The sequence below is a fragment of the Rattus norvegicus genome, chromosome 4 (genome assembly GCF_021556685.1).
Source record: "Rattus norvegicus strain SHRSP/BbbUtx chromosome 4, alternate assembly SHRSP_T2T, whole genome shotgun sequence".
Taxonomy (NCBI): Eukaryota; Metazoa; Chordata; class Mammalia; order Rodentia; family Muridae; genus Rattus; species Rattus norvegicus.
In genome coordinates, this window is record NC_141537.1 from 100,031,337 (window position 1) to 100,050,360 (window position 19,024).

The window sequence follows — 19,024 nt, forward strand, 5'->3', positions numbered from 1 at the left end:
AATTTAGAGTCAATTAATATTGATGTAAACTACCCACCTAGATAAGACAAATTGTCCTATAAAAATCCAACCCTTATAAAATATTCATAACTACATGTGACACTTTGAGGCCACACAGACCCAGGTCATTCTTCTTTGCCTTCATCTTAGTCTTTATCACCCTCTCTTCCTCCTCCTCTGTCTCCTCTCTCCAAATCACTTTGCCAAGCATACTTTTTCACTGCCCAATCACAGGCCTTGCTTTATCTTGTGCCTTCCCTCACCTGCATATAGACATCAATCCACAATTACAGACTTCTTTCCTCCTATGACCAAAAAACAAAACAGAACAAAAACCTAGATTACACCCATAAGCATTGCAGGACTTAGGTAATTTCGGCAAGCTTGTAGTCCCAGCTCTTGAGAGTGGTGGCAGAAATTCAAAATCATCATCTAATACAAGTTTGAGAACAGTCAGAGCTCTGTGAGACCCAGAAATTTTCAGGAAAAAAGCAACTCTAAGTCTTTAAATAGTTAGGAAATATCGATACCAACGAAATTGACATAGTTTTAAGTGTTAATGATCAAAACTCACGAAGTTCCATAAATTTATTATAAAATAATGAAGTTTTATAAGAGTTAGGTGTATTAGTTTTATTCTTGGCTAATAATTTTTCGAGTCTACATGGTTTTATTTGAAATAACTCAAATGCAGATTGAAAGTCTCCATAAGGAATAAGCAATAACTGCTCAATACTTTAACTTTTGAATCTGTGTTTAATATATTATCATCTTTGTTTCTTAAATGACTTCAAAAAATACTTTTTTCTGATCAAATCCAGGGCTCATGTAGAACTGATTACTTTAAACTTGTAGTAGAGGATGACATTAAAGTTCTAGAATTACTGCTTCCTACATTAAAGATCTGGGACTACAGGAGTCATCAGCATGCCCTGTTCATGCAATGCTCTTAAATATTTTTAATACTAGGAAAAAGTCTATCAATTAAGCTAAATACTCTTATAATATCTTCTTCTTCCTTAGTAGTAAGAATTAGACTCCATATACATAGAGATGTGTGTGTGTGTGTGCGTGTGTGTGTGTGTGCATGTGTGTGTGTGCGTGTGTGTGTGTGTGCGTGTGTGTGTGTGTGTGTGTGTGTGTGTGTTCTGCATGTATTTAAGTTTGATAGCCTACACATTATTCTTCGTAATGGTTTTGTTGTATATTAACAGGAAGAAACAGGCTCATATTCAGTTCATTATTTTTCCTGAGTACATTACAATTTCTATTAACAATTTTTCAGCTTTTTCCTAGGCCCAACAAGAACAAAGACTCAACTTTGTCTTCATTTTTGCAATCTCTCCAGCAGGGGGAGGACATAATACAGGTCTATCAAACAAAGATCACCAGACTGTGGGCTGGTATCTAGTATCAATCACTGTAACACTAGGAGCAAGAGAAGTTTCTAGTTAGTTTCCTGTTCACTTGTCATCAGCATTTTCTCCTTGTCTTTATCTACTTCTGTGAGAATGGTCTGGGCACCATTTAGTCATGGGAGACTAGAGATCCTAGCAATTCTTTGTGTTGTAGATGTAAAAACACCTGTCTTAGGACAATGGCCCTGAATAATTACCTTCCTTGGCAGAAGGGTAAGAGTAACTCCTCTTTCATTTTCAATTCATCTATTATAATCCACTACAGTGTTGCTGAAGCAGCTGGATTGTTTATCATTATAACCTGGGGGGAGGTTGCTTGTTGACATCTAGTAATTTTCAACGTGAAAAATGTAAAGGCCATGGGATGAAATCACATCAGGAAATATGGCAGGAAAAGCTTCCCCTAAATAACAGATATGGAGTTTGACTTCCACACTCACCTCAACAGATCATTAAAGGATGTGAAAAGACAGGCAAGGATTTTGAGAAGTCCTTTTTTTCCATTTTTTGTGGGTTTATTTTTAACCTTGATTATTGCTAATGATATTAATCTATGGAAATGATTTCTTTCCCTCTAATTTTTCAAATTATTTACTACCAACTGTGAAATAAAGTTATCAATTTGATGGATTCCATATATTTGAGTGTGCGATGTAATTGCTTAATGAAAACATACATGTGTGAATAGATGCATAATAACGGGTAGAATCAGGGTATGGGTCATAATTCATCCCTACTGAAGACTCTTGGATGTACTGTTTTTAGCAAGCACTATAAAACTTACTTTAGTCACACTTTTCATCAATTTCAGGTTAATTATTTTTAAATATATTCCAACACTTCATCTTGACGGTAATTTTGTCCCCAATATCATTTTCCGGCCCCTCATGGGTATCATCACCTTGGAAGACTTTTACATCCTACAGAATGATTACATATACATGCAAACTCTTTCCATTCAATGGATCCTGGAAACTCACAGTAAATCCACCCTAACTTTACTCCCAATTAGGATGTACTTGGTACCCATTATGTGATCTCCCTCTGTTTAGCTTCTATGTTCACTTCTGTACATTCTCTCTCACCAAAGAGATTGAATTCCATTGTTCTGAAATTAAATTAAGATTCATCTCGTATTAGTTTCTGGAGAAGGCATGATACCCATAACACATGCAATTAGAACAATTGTACATTCAAAGACATGGATGATATTACTGATAGAAAACTAATATTCTTTTTTTCATGTTTATTAAATTGGGTATTTCTTATTTACATTTCGATTGTTATTCCCTTTCCCACTTTCCAGGCCAACATCCCCTAACCCTTCCCCTTCTATACGGTTGTTCCCCTAACCATCCTCCTCCCCTATTACCACCCCCCCAACACTCCCGTTCACTGGGGTTCAGTCTTGGCAGGACCAAGGGATTCCCCTTCCACTGGAGCTTTACTAGGCTATTCATTGCTACCTATGAGGTTGGAGTCCAGGATCAGTATCTTTTTTTTTTTACACTTCTTTTTTTTTTATTAACTTGAGTATTTCTTATTTACATTTCGAGTGTTATTCCCTTTCCCGGTATCCTCCCCGCATTGCCTCCCTCCCCCCAACAATCACGCTTACTGGGGGTTCAGTCTTAGCAGGACCCAGGGCTTCCCCTTACACTGGTGACCTTACTAGGATATTCAATGCTACCTATGAGGTCAGAGTCCAGGGTCAATCCATGTGTAGCCTTTAGGTAGTGGCTTAGTTCCTGGAAGCTCTGGTTGCTTGGCATTGTTGTTCATATGGGGTCTCGAGCCCTTCAAGCTCTTCCAGTTCTTTCTCTGGTTACTTCAATAGGTACATTCCTGTTCTGTGTCTCTCAGGAGAGATCTACATCTGACTCCTATCTGCCTGCACTTCTTTGCTTCATCCATCTTGTCTAATTGGGTGGCTGTATATGTATGGGCCACATGTAGGGCAGGCTCTGAATGGGTATTCCTTCTGTCTCTGTTTTAATCTTTGCCTCTCTATTCCCTGCCAAGGGTATTCTTGTTCCCCTTTTAAAGAAGGAGTGAAGCATTCACATTTTGATCATCCATCTTGAGTTTCATGTGTTCTAGGCATCTAGGGTAATTCAAGTATTTGGGCTAATAGCCACTTATCAATGAGTGCATACAATGTATGTTTATCTGTGATTGGCTTACCTCATTCAGAATGATATTTTCCAGTTCCAACCATTTGCCTATGAATTTCATAAAGTCATTGTTTTTGATAGCTGAGTAATATTCCATTGTGTAGATGTACCACATTTACTGTATCCATTCCTCTGTTGAAGGGCATCTGGGTTCTTTCCAGCTTCTGGCTATTATAAATAAGGCTGCTATGAACATAGTGGAGCACATGTCTTTTTTATATGTTGGGGCATTTTTGGGTATATGCCCAGGAGAGATATAGCTGGATCCTCAGGCAGTTCAATGTCCAATTTTCTGAGGAACCTCCAGACTGATTTCCAGAATGGTCGTACCAGTCTGCAATCCCACCAACAATGGAGGAGTGTTCCTCTTTCTCCACATCCTCGACAGCATTTGCTGTCACCTGAGTTTTTGATCTTAGCCATTCTCACTGGTGTGAGGTGAAATCTCAGGGTTGTTTGGATTTGCATTTCCCTTATGACTAAAGATGTTGAACATTTCTTTAGGTGTTTCTCAGCCATTCGGCATTCCACAGCTGTGAATTCTTTTTTTATGTCTGAACCCCATTTTTAATAGGGTTATATATTCTTAAAAGACAATAAATTGTATCAATATACAATAACTAAAGTACAATAATGTGAAGCCTCTCGGAAATATTGGGCTTATATATAATTCCAGCCTAATCTCGGCAAAGAGCTCATAGGCATAGATGGAAGGAGAGAAACCCATGAATTTCTCTGGTCTTGATGTCAGTAGTTCTTGGGTAGCTTCTCTGTCAAAAATAGAGTAAAATAAGATTACCTGAAAAAATTAATGTTTTGAAAGCTCCTGCCCTTCTCCACAAACCATGTCTTCCATTATTATTCTCTTATTCTTCTGGGAATCATTGTTATTAAAATGATCCTTTCTGAGTTCCATGAGGAATTGTGTATCTCAATCATGTGGATACATTTACAACCTTTTCCATGCACAAGGCTTGGGAAAAATTTGGAACAGTGGAGTTGAAACACTGTAAGAATCAGAAGATTGGGGAGTTTGCTCTGAGAGTATATCTCCTATGAATATCAGAAGACATACATGCAAAATCTCACCGAAATAACTGCCCAAAGGTGAGCTGAAAAAAGTAGGACACCACTGAATTTGCCATACTGGATGGGATAAACCCCATATTATCTCAGTTCTACAAAAAGAAGTATACAGAACTGGAAAAAGCTAGGAGCAGGAGAGGTCTTTCTCTCTAGGGGAGAGCATAACAATTGATTGACTGTACGATAATGATCAACCCTGTATATATATATATATATATATATATATATATATATATATATGTGTGTGTGTGTGTGTGTGTGTATGTGTGTGTATGTGTGTGTATATATGTGTGTGTATTTTGTGTGTGTATGTGTGTGTATGTATGTGTATGAGTGTGTGTACATACATTCAATTATGCAGTAACAGTTAAAGGAAAAAGAGGTGATGAATTACAAGTAAAGGAAAAGGGATATTTGGGAGATTTTAGAGGGAAGAAATAAAAGAGACAAAATTTATTATTAAAATCTAATCTCACATATGACAGAAAAAAATTTGAAGCTACACCACCTCAATAACCTTCACAGGTAAATATGAATTTACCCTATAAGCATTTATATACTGTTTAAAATTTACTGTATGTTCCAGGCCCTGCTATAAGAGAAATAAAACAGAAAGTCATATAATGAATATGACAAAAATCAAACAATATGCATCTCATAGCCTGGTGATTCGTTGTTGTTGTTGCTGCTGCTTCTGCTATCCCAAGGGGAGCACATTCTCTACAAATAAACCCATATAAACCCGTACTGCCTCTCTGATCTAAAGCATAAGAGGACCACAGGCCTCTAATGAGTCACTGACCTGACCAGTGCCATGGCCATTCCTACAGTTGCTGATTTGCATGTGCCCAGAGCCCAGCCCACTCTTCAGTTGACTTCTTTATAGTCAGGTCTCACCTCGTGCTGGAGTCAGCTTCACACATGTTACACAGAAACATGAACGTGCCCACTCAACTCCTTGGGTTACTGATACTCTGGCTTACAGGTAAGGAAGACTGAATAAACTGAAAATTTATACAGATCAGTGTGGTAAGTGCTCCATGCATGGTGTCCATAAATGTTGTCTTTAACAAGATAAATTGTGTGGGATTTCTTTTTCAATTTTCAATCTCAGGTGGTAAATGTGACATCCAGATGACACAGTCTCCTGCTTCCCTGTCTGCGTCTCCGGAAGAAATTGTCACCATCACATGCCAGGCAAGCCAGGACATTGGTAATTGGTTAGCATGGTATCAGCAGAAACCAGGGAAATCTCCTCAACTCCTGATCCATAGTGCAACCAGCTTGGCAGACGGGATCCCATCAAGGTTCAGCGGCAGTAGATCTGGTACACAGTATTCTCTTAAGATCAGCAGACTACAGGTTGAAGATACTGGAATCTATTACTGTCTACAGCGTTATAGTAATCCTCCCACAGTGATTCAGGCCATGACATAAACCACCCAGGGAAGCAGAAGTGAGAGCCCACTCTACTGCAAATGCTTGTATTGGTGTCTTTGGCTGCTGAGACTGTTTCTCTTGGTCTAAATTCAAAGGTCATTGTGATGCTTTTGCATGAGGATCAGAGTAACTTTCATATCCTAATTTATTCTTCCAAAATAGCATTAAAACAGGACATATTTCTCATAGTTTCCAAGAAAAGAATAACTTTACACACACACACAAACACTCACACAGCTGAGGAATGTGTTCTTTGTATCTTGATAATCCTCCTTAAGACACTGAATGCATTAACCATGGTACCTTTGTTTATGCTTGTTTTTTCATCTTTATTAACTTGGGTATTTCTTATTTACATTTCGATTATTATTCCCTTTCCTGGTTTCCATGCCAACACCCCCCTAACCACTCCCCTTCCTTCTTTATAAGGGTGTTCCCCTCCACATCCTCTCCTCATTACTGCTGTCCACCCAAGAATCCATTCACAGGGGGTACAGCGTTGTCAGGACCAAGGGCTTCCCCTGCAACTGGTGCCCTTACTAGGCTATTAATTGCTAACTATGCAGTTGCAACCCAGGGTCAGTCTATGTATAGGCTTTGGGTAGTGGCTTAGTCCCTGGAAGCTCTGGTTGGTTGGCATTGTTGTTTATATGGAGTCTCAAGTCCCTTCAAGCTCTCTCAGTCCTTCATCTGATTCTTTCAAAGGGATTCCAGTTCTCAGTTCAGTGGTTTGCTACTGGCATTCGCATATGTATTTGCCATATTCTGGCTGTATCTCTCAGGAGAGATCTACATCCAGTTCCTGTCAGCCTGCACTTCTTTGCTTCATCCATCTTATTAAGTTTGGTGGCTGTATATGCTACGCATGCTCTTATTACTTATATTAAAACACTTACTTCCTTTAGGTGGCTTTTATTTTCTTTTTCTATATGCATTCTAACTGATGCTGATACCAATAAAATCAGGTAGATAGACTTCTGTTCTTATTTATGCCTCTAAAATTGTGCTGATGTCGTGAAGATTTAGTGTATAACCACATACTTGTTCCCCAAAACCATGTCTCCCTGCCTGATGCCCCATTTACTACCATGTAGAAAACAGGTTAATTCTCTTAAAACAAACGTTCAAAGATTAAATACTTTCTTTTTGAGTTACCTCGGTCATACATACATACATTGCTGTTACAGCAATGGAAAAGCAGTTGAGACATTTGCCTTCCTAATAAGGACAGAAATGAACAAACAGGTAATGGAGGAAACCCTCATTCCTTCCATGCATATGAGAGTTGACCACACAGCTGAGAATCATGGGATCAGGAAGCCTTTCTTTCAGTAAAAACTGGACTTTAGATTCAAAGAATAATCTGTTCTCACTATGGCTGACTGCTGTAGCAGCAGCAACCCCATTATCTGAGTGGGAGCACTCATGTCTGTGTGTCACTTGGGTGAGGCTGATTCCTGCTTAGGGCATGACATAAAATTTGGACATATAAAAGTTCACCTGAACTCTGAACAAAAACATTACGTTGACCTTTATGTCTTAGCAACAGGAAACAGTTGCAGCATCTGGAGACCACAGAAGGAGAATTGTGGAAGCTCGTGCTCTTTCTTCTTCTTCCCTGGGTGGTTTATGCCATGGCTTGAATCACTGTGGGAGGATCACTGTAACCCTGTTGGCAGTAATACATTGCAGTATCATCGGGATGTGGGCTGCTGATTTTGAGAGAAAACTGTGTGCCAGATCCACTGCCAATGAACTTGATGGAACATCATCTTCCAAAACATCTGCACCATAGATCAGGAGCTTAGGAGATTTCCCTGGTTTCTGCTAATACCGTGATAATTACCTGCTGATATCATGACTTTCTTTCATGTAATTGTGACAGTTTCTCCCAGAGATCCAGATAGAGAGGCAGGAGACTGAGTCATCATGATATCACATCTTGCACCTGATAGTGGAAATTGAAAACAAATTCCCACACAATTTATTCTGTCATATATAAGACGTTTATGGAGACCATGGAGCACTAACAACAGCCATATGTATGACATTCCTTTTATTCAGTCTTCTTCACCTGTAAGCCAGAGCAGCAGCAACCCCAGGATCTGACTAGGAGCACTCTTGTCTGTGTGTGACATGAGTGAGGCTGACTCTAGCACAGGGTATGGCCTGGAGATAGAGAAGTCCTCACATCAGTGGGCTGTGCTCTGGGTATATGCAAACCTTCAAAGGCTAGGAACAGCTGCAGCCAGGTCAGTGATGCATTAAGAGGGCATGACCTCTGCTGGTTGAGATCAGAGACAATATGTGTATATCTGTAGGGAGTATCCTCATCTTAAAAAGAATAGCTCCAGTCTGTTAGTTGCACTTATTTTGATTTCTGCCTGGTTCAATAGAGAACTTACTTATTCTGTTTACTTTCATGCCGTAGGCTCTCAGATATGAACTAATTCTGGGAAATAAATGAATACTTATATAGTCCTTTCAAAGGTATTTGCAGATGTTATTGAGATGATGCAGCTACTACTTTTTCTATTTTTTTTGTGAGATTGCATTTTAATTATGACATTTCTTCCTTTCTTCTCTCCAAATCTTCACAAATATCCTTATTTACTCTCTTTTAAAGTCATGGCTTCTTTTTCATTACTTTTTTATTTAATGCAAATATGCATTTCTGAGTACACGAATATTCCAAGATATCAAATGTTAATAATTCCATATACACTTAATCACATGTACATTTTCAGGTTAATTATTTGGATCCCGTGGATCTAGAGTGTTTTCAAGCCACCATGTGGATAATGATAATGAACCTAGGTCCTCTTCAAGAACAGTAAATCCTCTTAGTTGCTGAGACATCTTAAAACCATTCTTTGAAAATTACAACTCTATGTAGGTTATGGACCTTTATAAACACATTCATGTTTATAATTTCGGCACTTCTCATTGTGTCCTTAAAACTCACCTTCTGTGATGTCTTTTATGAAAGCATGGTACAATATATTCACATACACAGCAGTTACATGAAGTGTATTTATTTTCTATAAATTCGTAGACTTGAGTTTATTGTTACACACATCCCAGGACCAGAAATGGTTCAGCAGAAAGACAATGAGTTTGTGTGCTAAATCTGCCTAAAAACTGAGAGAGTCAACAGAGAATCCTTTCTTACTTTTTTAATTAATGTTTTAGAGATCCTCACTATATTATAGTTTAACTTTCTAAAGTATTATCAAAGAAGTTTACATTTAATTTTATTCCAAAACTTTTCATTTACTTCTTGCACTAGGATTTTCTGTACTATATTTTATAAGTACGGAGAGAGTGGGTAGCCTTGTCTAGTCCCTGATTTTACTGGGATTGCTTCAAGTTTTTCTCCCTTTATTTTAAAGTTAGGTAATTGGTTCCTATATATTGCTTTTATATGTATACGTATGGGTCTTGAATTCCTGATCTTTCCAGGACTTTTATCATGAATGTGTGTTGAATTTTGTCAAATGCTTTCTCAGTATCTAATGAAATGATCATGTGTTTCTTTTTTCCTAGAATTTCTTCATACAGTGGAATACCTTGAAAGATTTCTTCTTTTTTTTTTTTTTCTATTAACTTGAGTATTTCTTATTTACATTTCGAGTGTTATTCCCTTTCCTGGTTTCCGGGCAAACATCCCCCTCCCCCCTCCCCTACCTTATGGGTGTTCCCCTCCCAACCCTCCCCCCATTGCCGCCCTGCCCCCAACAGTCTAGTTCACTGGGGGTTCAGTCTTAGCAGGACCCAGGGCTTCCCCTTCCACTGGTGCTCTTATTAGGATATTCATTGCTACCTATGAGGTCAGAGTCCAGGGTCAGTCCATGTATAGTCTTTAGGTAGTGGCTTAGTCCCTGGAAGCTCTGGTTGCTTGGCATTGTTGTACATATGGGGTCTCGAGCCCCTTCATGCTTTTCCATTTCTTTCTCTGATTCTGTATATTGAACCATCCCTGCATCCCTGGGATAAAGCCTAATTAATCATGATGGATGACTGTTTTGATGTTTTCTGAGATTCAGTTTGCAAGAATTTTATTGAGTATTTTTGCATCAATGTTCATAAGGAAAATTGGTCTGAAGTTCTCTTTCTTTGTTGGATCTTTGGGTGGTTCACGTATAAGTGTAATTCTGGCTTCATAGAAGAAATTAGGTAGTTTTCTGTCTGTTTCCATTTTGCAGAATAGTCAGGACAGTATCCTTATTAGGTCTTCTAGGAAGGTCTGATAGAATTCAGCACTTACCCCATCTGTTCCTGGGCTCTTTTTGCTGTTGTTGTTGTTGTTGTTATTTTTGTAGATTTTTAATAACTGCTTGTATTTGTTTAGGAGTTATAGGGCTGTTTAGATGTTTCATCTGATCCTGATTTAATTTTGATACCTGGTATTTTTGGAGGGAATTGTCCATTTCCTCCTGATTTTTAAGTTTTGTTGAATATAGGCTTTTGTAGTAGGTCTGATGATTTTTTTTGTAATTATCTCAGATTCTGTTGTTATCTCTCTCTTTTCACTTCTGATTTTCTTAATTTGGATACACATTCTGTGCCCTCTGGTTAATCACCTTAATGGTTTATCATTCTTGTTGATTTTCTTATAGAACCAGCTCCTGGTTTTGTTGATTCTTTGTATAGTTAGCTTTTTTTTTTTCAGCTTAGTTGATTTCAGCCTTGAGTTTGATTATTTCCTGCCTTCTACTCCCCTTGTGTATATTTGCTTGTTTTTGTTTCAGAGCTTTCATGTGTGCTATCAAGATGCTAATGAATGCTCTCTCCTGGTTCTTTTTGGAGGCACACAGAGGTATGAGTTTTCCTCTTAGCTCTGCTTTCATTTTCCCCCCATATGTTTGGGTTTGTTGTTCCTTCATTTCCATTAAATTCTAAAAAGTCTTTAATTTCTTTCTTTATTTCTTCCTTGACCAAGGTATTATTGAGTAGAGTTTTGTTGAACTCCAATAACATGTGGGCTTTCAGTTGCTATTGTTTTATTGAGGACCAGCCTTAGTCTGTTGTGATCTGATAGCATGCACTAATTCTTTCAACCTTCTTATATCTGTTTAGGTCTGTTTTGTGACCAATTTCATTGTCAAATTGAGGGAAAAAAGTGTGAGGGGCTAAGAAGAAGAAGGTATAGCCTTTTGTTTTTGAATGAAATATTCTATAAATATTTATTAAACCCATTTGTTCATAAATTCTGTTAGGTTTTCTATGTCTCTGTTTAAATTCTGTTTCCATGATCTCTCCATTGATGAGAGTGAGGTGATGAAATCTTCTACTATTATTGTGTGAGGTGCAATGTGTGCTTTGAACTTTAGTAAGGTTTCTTTTATGGATGTAGTTGCCCTTGCATTTGCAGCATAGATAAATAGGATTGAGAGTTCATCTTGGGGGATTTTTTCTTTGATAAATATGAAGTTGATGAAGTTTCATCGGAAGTCAATTTTATTCGATATTAGAATGGCTACTCCAGGTTATTTCTTTGGACCATTTCCTTGGAAAGTTGATTTTCAGACTTTTACTATATGGCAGTGTCTGTTTTTGTCCTGAGGTGTGTTTCATGTATGCTACAAAATGCTGGGTCCGCTTTATGTATCCAGTTTGTCAGTCCATATCTTTTTATTGGGGAATTGAGTCATTGATTTTTAGAGGTATTAAGGAATAATGATTGTTGCTTCCTGTTATTTTTGTTGTTAGACGTGGAATTATGTTTGTGTGTGTCTCTTATTTTGGTTTTGTTGCAAGAAGTTTATTCTCTTGCTTTTGCTTGGGTATAGTTTGCTTGGGGTGTCCTAGTGTTGGACAATTCCATCTATTATCGTTGTAGGGCTGGATTTGTAGAAAGATATTGTGTACATTTGGTTTATTCATAGAATATCTTGGTTTCTCCATCTATATTAATTGAGAGTTTTGCTGGTATATAGCCTGGACTGGCATTTGTGTTCTCTTAGGGTCTGTATAACATCTGCCCAGGATCTTCTAACTTTCATAGTCTCTGGTGAGAGGTCTGCTCTAGTTCTTATAGGTCTGCTTTTATATGTTGCTAGACCTTCTTCCCTTACTGCTTTCAATATTCTTTTTTCCGTTTTGTGCATTTGATGTTTTGACTCTTATGTTACAGGATGAATTTCATTTCTGGTCCCATCTGTTTGGAGTTCTGTAGGCTTCTTGTATGTTTATGGGCATCTCTTTCTTTCAGTTAGTGAAGTTTTCTTCAATAATTTTGTTGAAGATGGGTACCGGGACTTTAATTAGGAGTCTTCACTCTCTTCTATGTGTATTATCCTTAGGTTAGATCTTCTCATTGTGTCCTGGATTTCCTGAATGTTTTGGGCTGGGACCTTTTTGCATTTTACATTATCTTTGATGTTTATGTAGTTGTTTTCTACCTCTGATATTCTCTCTTCTATATCTCTTGTACTTTCTTGGTGATGCTTGCATCTATGACTCCTGATCTCTTCCCTAGGTTTTCTGCCTCCATGTTTGTTTCCCTTTGTGCTTTCTTTATTGTTTATATATATATATATATATATATATATATATATATCGATTTTTAAATTTTGGATGGATTTCTTCAATTCCTTCATCTGTTTAGTTATGTTTTCCTGTATTTCTTTAAATGATTTTTGTGTATGTTCTTGTAGGGCTTCTAATGGTTTACTTGAGTTGTCCCATATTTTTCTAAGGTTATTAATTATGTCTTTCTTAAGGTCCTCCATTATCATTCTGAAATGTGATTTTAAATCCAAATCTTGCTTTTCTGGTGTGTTTGGATACCCAATATTTGCTTTGGTAGGAGAATGGGCTCAGATGATGCCAAGTAGTCTTGGTTTCTGTTGCTTAGTTCCCTGTGTCCGTCTCTGGACACACTAAATCAGTCCCTTTATACTATGGTGGAGTCTCATATTCCAGTCATTCCATTGTCTTAAACCTAATAATACTACATTCCATCTATAATCTAATTTTTTGACTGCTGCTTAAAACTTCCTTGCAGGGGGTTGGGGATTTAGCTCAGTGGTAGAGCGCTTGCCTAAGAAGCACAAGGCCCTGGGTTCGGTCCCCAGCTCCGAAAAAAAAAGAACCAAAAAAAAAAAAAAAAAAAAAACTTCCTTGCATCCATAATGTTTTATCTATAGTAATATGTGAAATAATGAAATTTCTTAAAAGAAAATCACACTGGTCCTCACATTGGCAGCACATATACTAGAATTGTAACAGTACAGAGAATTAGCATGGCTCCTACTCAAGGATTACACACAGATTCTTGAAGCATTCCATATATTTAGACAACTTCCCTAACCTAAATAAAGAGATGCCCATAAACATACAAGAAAACCACAGACAACAAACAGATGGGACAAGAAAATAAATTCTTCCTGTCACACAATAATTAAAACACAAAATGCACAGAACAAAGAAAAAGTATTGAAATCAGTAAGGGAGAAAGTTCAAGTAACATATCAGGGCATACCTATCAGAATTACACCAGACTTCTTCTCAACAGTCTCTAAAAGCAAGAAGATCTTGGACAGATGTCAAACAGTCTCGAAGACAACAAAATTGTGAGCCCAGGCTACTATACCCAGCAAAACTCTCAAATACCATACAGGGAGAAACCAAGATATTCCATGACAAAACCAAACTTACACAATATCTTTCTACCAATCCAGTCCTACATAGGATAATAGAAAGAAAACTCTATAAAAGAAGGAGGAAAACTACATCCAAAAAATACTGGAAACTAATCTCACAACAAATCCAAAAGAGGAGACCCATACAATCATAATTCCACCTCTAACAACAAAATAAGGGACAATCTTTCATCCTTAATATCTATCAACATCAATGGACTCAATTCACAAACAAAAAGACATAGACTAACAGACTGGATACATAAAGAGAACCCAGCTTTTTGCTGGATAATGAAACCATATCTCAGTGATAAAGACAGATACTGCCCCAATGTAAAAGGCAAAATTTTCCTAGGCAAATGCTCCCAAATAAGCTTGTGTAGCAATTCTACTTCCTAATAAAAATAGACTTTCAACCAAGCATTATCAAAAAGATGGAGAAGAACACTATATACTAATCAAAGAAATAATCCACAAAGATGAACTCCTAAGTCTGAACAGCTAAGCCTCAAATGCAAGGGCACCCACATTTATAAAAGAAATATTACTAAATCTCAAAGCACACATTGAACCTTATACTAATTGTAGGAGACTTTAACACATCACTCTCATCATAGAAACAGAAAGTAAACAAAGAGGCAGTGAAATGGACAAATGTTATGAACCTAATGAACTTAACAAATATCTATAGAACATTTCACTGGAAAAAAACAAAAAAAGAATATAAATTTGTCTCAGCACCTCAGGCTACTTTCTACAAAAGTAACCATATTAATAGGACACACAACAATGCCTCAGCCAATACCAGAAGCTTTAACTAATCTCATGTATCTTATCATATCACCGTGGACTAAGACTGGTCTGCAACAACAGTAAAAACAACAGAAAGCCCACATACACAGGGAAGCTGAACAATTGTCTACTTGATGATACCTCAGTCAGGGAAGAAATGAGGAAAGAAATTAAAGACTTTTTAGAATTTAGCAAATATGAAGGCAAAAAATACAGAAATTTATGGCATAAAATGAAAGCAGTATTAAGAGGAAATTGCATAGCTCAGAGTGCTTTCATAAAAATAATTGGAGAAAGCATATACTAGCAGCTTAATAGCACATGTGAGAACATTAGAACACAAAGAAAGAAACATATCCAAGAAGACTAGAAAGCAGAAAATAATCAAACTCAAGGCTGAAATCAATCATGTGGAACAAAGAGAGCTGTACAAAAATCCATAAAACCAAAAGCTGGTTCTTTGAGAAAATCAGCAAGATAGATAAACCTTAGCCATACTAACAAGAGTACACAAAGACAGTATCAATACTAACAAAATCAGAAACGGAAATGGAGACCTAACAGAAACTGAAGAAATCAAAACCCCAAAAATCAAAAAGCAAAAACAAACAAACAAAAAAACCAAAAAACAAAACCTGGGAGATCCTATTACAAAAGCCTATAGTAAACAAAACTGTAAAATCTAGATGAAATGGATAATTTTCTAGACCAATAACAGTTTCCAAAATTAAATCAGGATCAGTTAAACCATCTAAACAGTCCCATAACCCCTAAAGAAATAGAAGCAGTCATTAAAAGTCTCCTAAACAAAAATCCTTGAGACCAGATGGTTTAAGTGCAGAATTCTGTAAACCAATACTTCTTAAACCATTTCATAAAATAGAAACACAAGAAACACTACCCTAAATGCTTGGTGAAGCCACAGTTACAGTGATACCTAAACAAAACATAGATCTAACAAAGAGATCTATAGATCAATTTCCCTCATGAACATTGATGCCAAAATACTCAATAATATTCTTATAAACTGAATCCAAGAACACATCAAAATGATCAACCATCAAGACCAAGTAGACTTCATCCAGGGATGCTTGGATGTATCAATATACAGAAATTTATCAACAGATTTCACCATCTAAACAAACTCAAAGGGAAAAAAATCATCTCAATAGATGCTGAAAAACCTTTTGACTAATAGAACCATTTCATGACAAAAGTGTTGGAGAGAAAAGAAATTCAAGGTCCCTACTTAATTATAATCAAAACAATATACAGCAGGAAAATAGCTAACATCAAAGTAAATGGGGCAATCTTGAAGAAATCTCACTTAAATCAGGGACAAGACAAGACTGTCCACTCTACCCCTATCTATTCCATATAGTATTTGAAGTTAGAGCCAGAGCTATTAGGCAACATACAATCAAAGGGATACAAAGTATAAAGAAGGAAGTCAAGATATTACTATTTGCTGATAATATGGTAGTATATATAAGTGAAACAAAAACTTCCACGAGAGAACTGCTATTGCTGTTAAACAAGTTCAGCAAAGTGTCTGGATATTAAATTAACTCAAGCAAAAGGAAGCCTTTCACTACTCAAAGGATACACTGACTGAGAAAAAAAATCAGGGAAACCATGTCCTTTACAATAGTCAAAAATAATGTGAAATATCTTGGTGTGACACTAACCAAGCAAGTGAAATATTTCTATGGCAAGAACTTCAAGTCTCTGAAGAAAGAAATTGAACAAGACTTCAGAAAGTAGAAGGATCTCCCATGCTTATGGGTTGGCAGGATTAATAAAATAAAAATGGCTACCTTACCAAAAGCAATCTACAGATTCAATGCAATTCCTATCAAAATTCAAACACAATTTTTCACAAAGAAAGAAAGAGCATTTCTCAAATTTATCTGGAATACCAAAAACCAAGCATAGCAAAAACAATCCTCAACAGTACAAAGAACTCCTGGGGGAATCAGCATCCCTAATCTCAAGCTATACTACAGAGTAATAGTGAAACAAACAGGATGGTATTTGTAAGGAGACAGGAAGATAGATCATTAGAATATAATTAGAGACCCAGAAATGAACCCACAGACCTTTGTTCACTTGATTTTTGACAAAAGATCCAAAACCATCTGGAAAAAAGACAGCATTTCATTAGCTAATGATGCTGGTTCAACTGGCAGTCAGCATGTAGAAGAATGCAAATTGAACCATCATTCTTATCTCCTTGTACAATGCCAAACTCAATTGAGTCAAGGACCTCTACATAAAACCAGATACTATGAGTCTACTAGAAGAGAAAGTGGGAGTGAATTCGAACATACTGGCACAGTTGAAAATTTCCTGAAAAAAAAAAAAACAAAAAAACAAACAAACAAACAAACAAAAAAACACCAATGGCTTATGCTCTAATATGAAGAATCAACAAATGGGACCTCATTAAATTGAAAAGCTTTTGTAAGTTTAAGGACACTGTCAGTAGGACAAAATGTCAACAAACAGATTGGGTAAAGATCTTTATCAATCCTACATCTGATAAGGGGTAAATACCCAATGTATACGAAGAACTCAAGAAGGTAGACTGCAGAGAACCAAATAACCATATTAAAGAATGTGGTACAGATCTAAACAGAGATTTTACAGCAGAGGAATCTCAAATGGCTGAGAAGAACTTAAGGAAATGTTCAACAAACTTAATCATCAGGGAAGTGTAAATAAAACGACCCTGAGATTCCACCTTACATTAGTCAGAATGTCTAAGATCAAAAACTCTGGTGACAACATATGCTGGCGAGGATGTGGAGACAGAGGAATATTCTTCCTTTGCTGGTGAGACTACAAGCTGGTACAATTACTCTGGGAATCAGTTTTGTGGTTCCTCAGTAAATTGGAAATAATTTTAACTGTGGACCTAGCTATATCACTCCTGGGCATATACTCAAAAGATGCTGCAACATATAACAAGGAACCATGCTCTACCATATTTATAGCAACCTTACTTATAATAGCCAGAAACTGGAAACAACCCAGGTGTTCTTCGTCAGAGGAATGGATACAGAAAATGTGGTACATTTACACAAAGGACTACTACTCAGCTATTAAAAACAATGTCTTAATGAAATTCTTAGGTGATTGATGAAAGTAGAAAATTTCTTCTTGAGTGAGGTAACTCAATCACAAAGGAACACACATGGTATGTACTCACTGATAAGTGAATAATAGCCAAAAATGAGGTTGGAATATCGTTGATCACAGAACATATGAAATGGAAAAGGAGAGAAGACCACACCAATGTGTGGATGCTACAGTCCTACTGCGAACGGGAAGAAAATACTCTTGGAAGTGCAGGGATAAATATTGAGCAGAAACGTATGAAAGGTCATCTAGGGATTCTCTTCCTAGGAATCCATCCTATTTTCAGATACCAAAACCAAACACTATTGCTGATTCCACGAAGTACTTGCTGACTGGAGCCTGGTATAGCTGTGCCCTGAGAGAGTCTGCCAGAGCCTGAACAATACAGATGTGAATGCACACAGCTAAACATTGGAGTGAGTATGGGGACCCCAATGGAAGGAGCTGAAGGTGTTTTCATCCATTTAGGAAGAACAACAGTATCAACCAAGCAGACCACCCAATGCTCTCAGGTTCTAAACAACCAACAAAACAGTACATATCCAGGGACCCATGCCATGTGTAGCAGAGGATGACTTTATCTGGCATCAATAGGATAGGATCCCCTTTGTCCGTGGAGGTTTGATGAGCCAGGACAGGGTAATGCTCAGGCCTTGAGACAGGAGTTGGTAGGCAGGTGGAGGAGCACCCTCATAAAGGCAAGAGGAAGGCAGCAGGGTATGGATGGGGTTGGAGGTGAAACTGCAGAGGGGGATAACAATTGAAATGCAAATAAATAAACTAACAAATAAAAATAAAATAAAAAAGAAATACGAAGCCTAAAAAAAAGAAAAAAAGAAAAAAGAAAGAAAGAAAAAGGAAAACACTGTCACTAAGAATGTTTGTTTAATTATAATACAGTGATCTATGGTTGTGGTGTGTTGTGTGTATTCACTCCTGAAGATTAAGGGTAACCACACACTAAGGTGTTATTCATTTAGTCTGAAGACAGCACAAGGGTCTTTTTCACAAAGATACAAGAGGCACAGTAGATATGAAATTCACACTTAACTTGCTTCATAGCCATATCTACGGTCCCATATAAAGAGATGATATGGTCTAGTGTCTCAATAGTTAATTTTCATAAGTCATACCATCAGCAATATTCAGGATACAAATAATGAGCAAAAGAGACTTCTCAATATCCAATGAAATGTCACACTTTGGTGATCTTTTCACTGCCTACACTGAGGTTTTGAGATGAGGATGTAGATTTTGGATTTCAGTATGGTTATGCAATCACACAGCTGTATTTGCTCTGAACTGGAGAACAATGGGTGTATAGGAA

The 19,024-nt window shown here is 37.1% G+C and overlaps 1 non-coding gene and 1 gene segment (V, D, J or C); both read left to right on the plus strand.

Annotated features, from left to right (window-relative positions):
- Positions 1–5,586: 5,586 nt before the first annotated feature.
- On the plus strand, positions 5,587–6,115 carry LOC690302 (immunoglobulin kappa chain variable 12-41-like). The segment is given in 2 exon segments: positions 5,587–5,663; positions 5,793–6,115. Coding segments are annotated over 2 exon segments (387 nt in total).
- Positions 6,116–13,312: 7,197 nt separating this feature from the next.
- Positions 13,313–13,417, plus strand: LOC120102595 (U6 spliceosomal RNA). The gene has a single exon (XR_015687288.1). It is a non-coding gene; the product is annotated as a U6 spliceosomal RNA (small nuclear RNA).
- Positions 13,418–19,024: the final 5,607 nt, after the last annotated feature.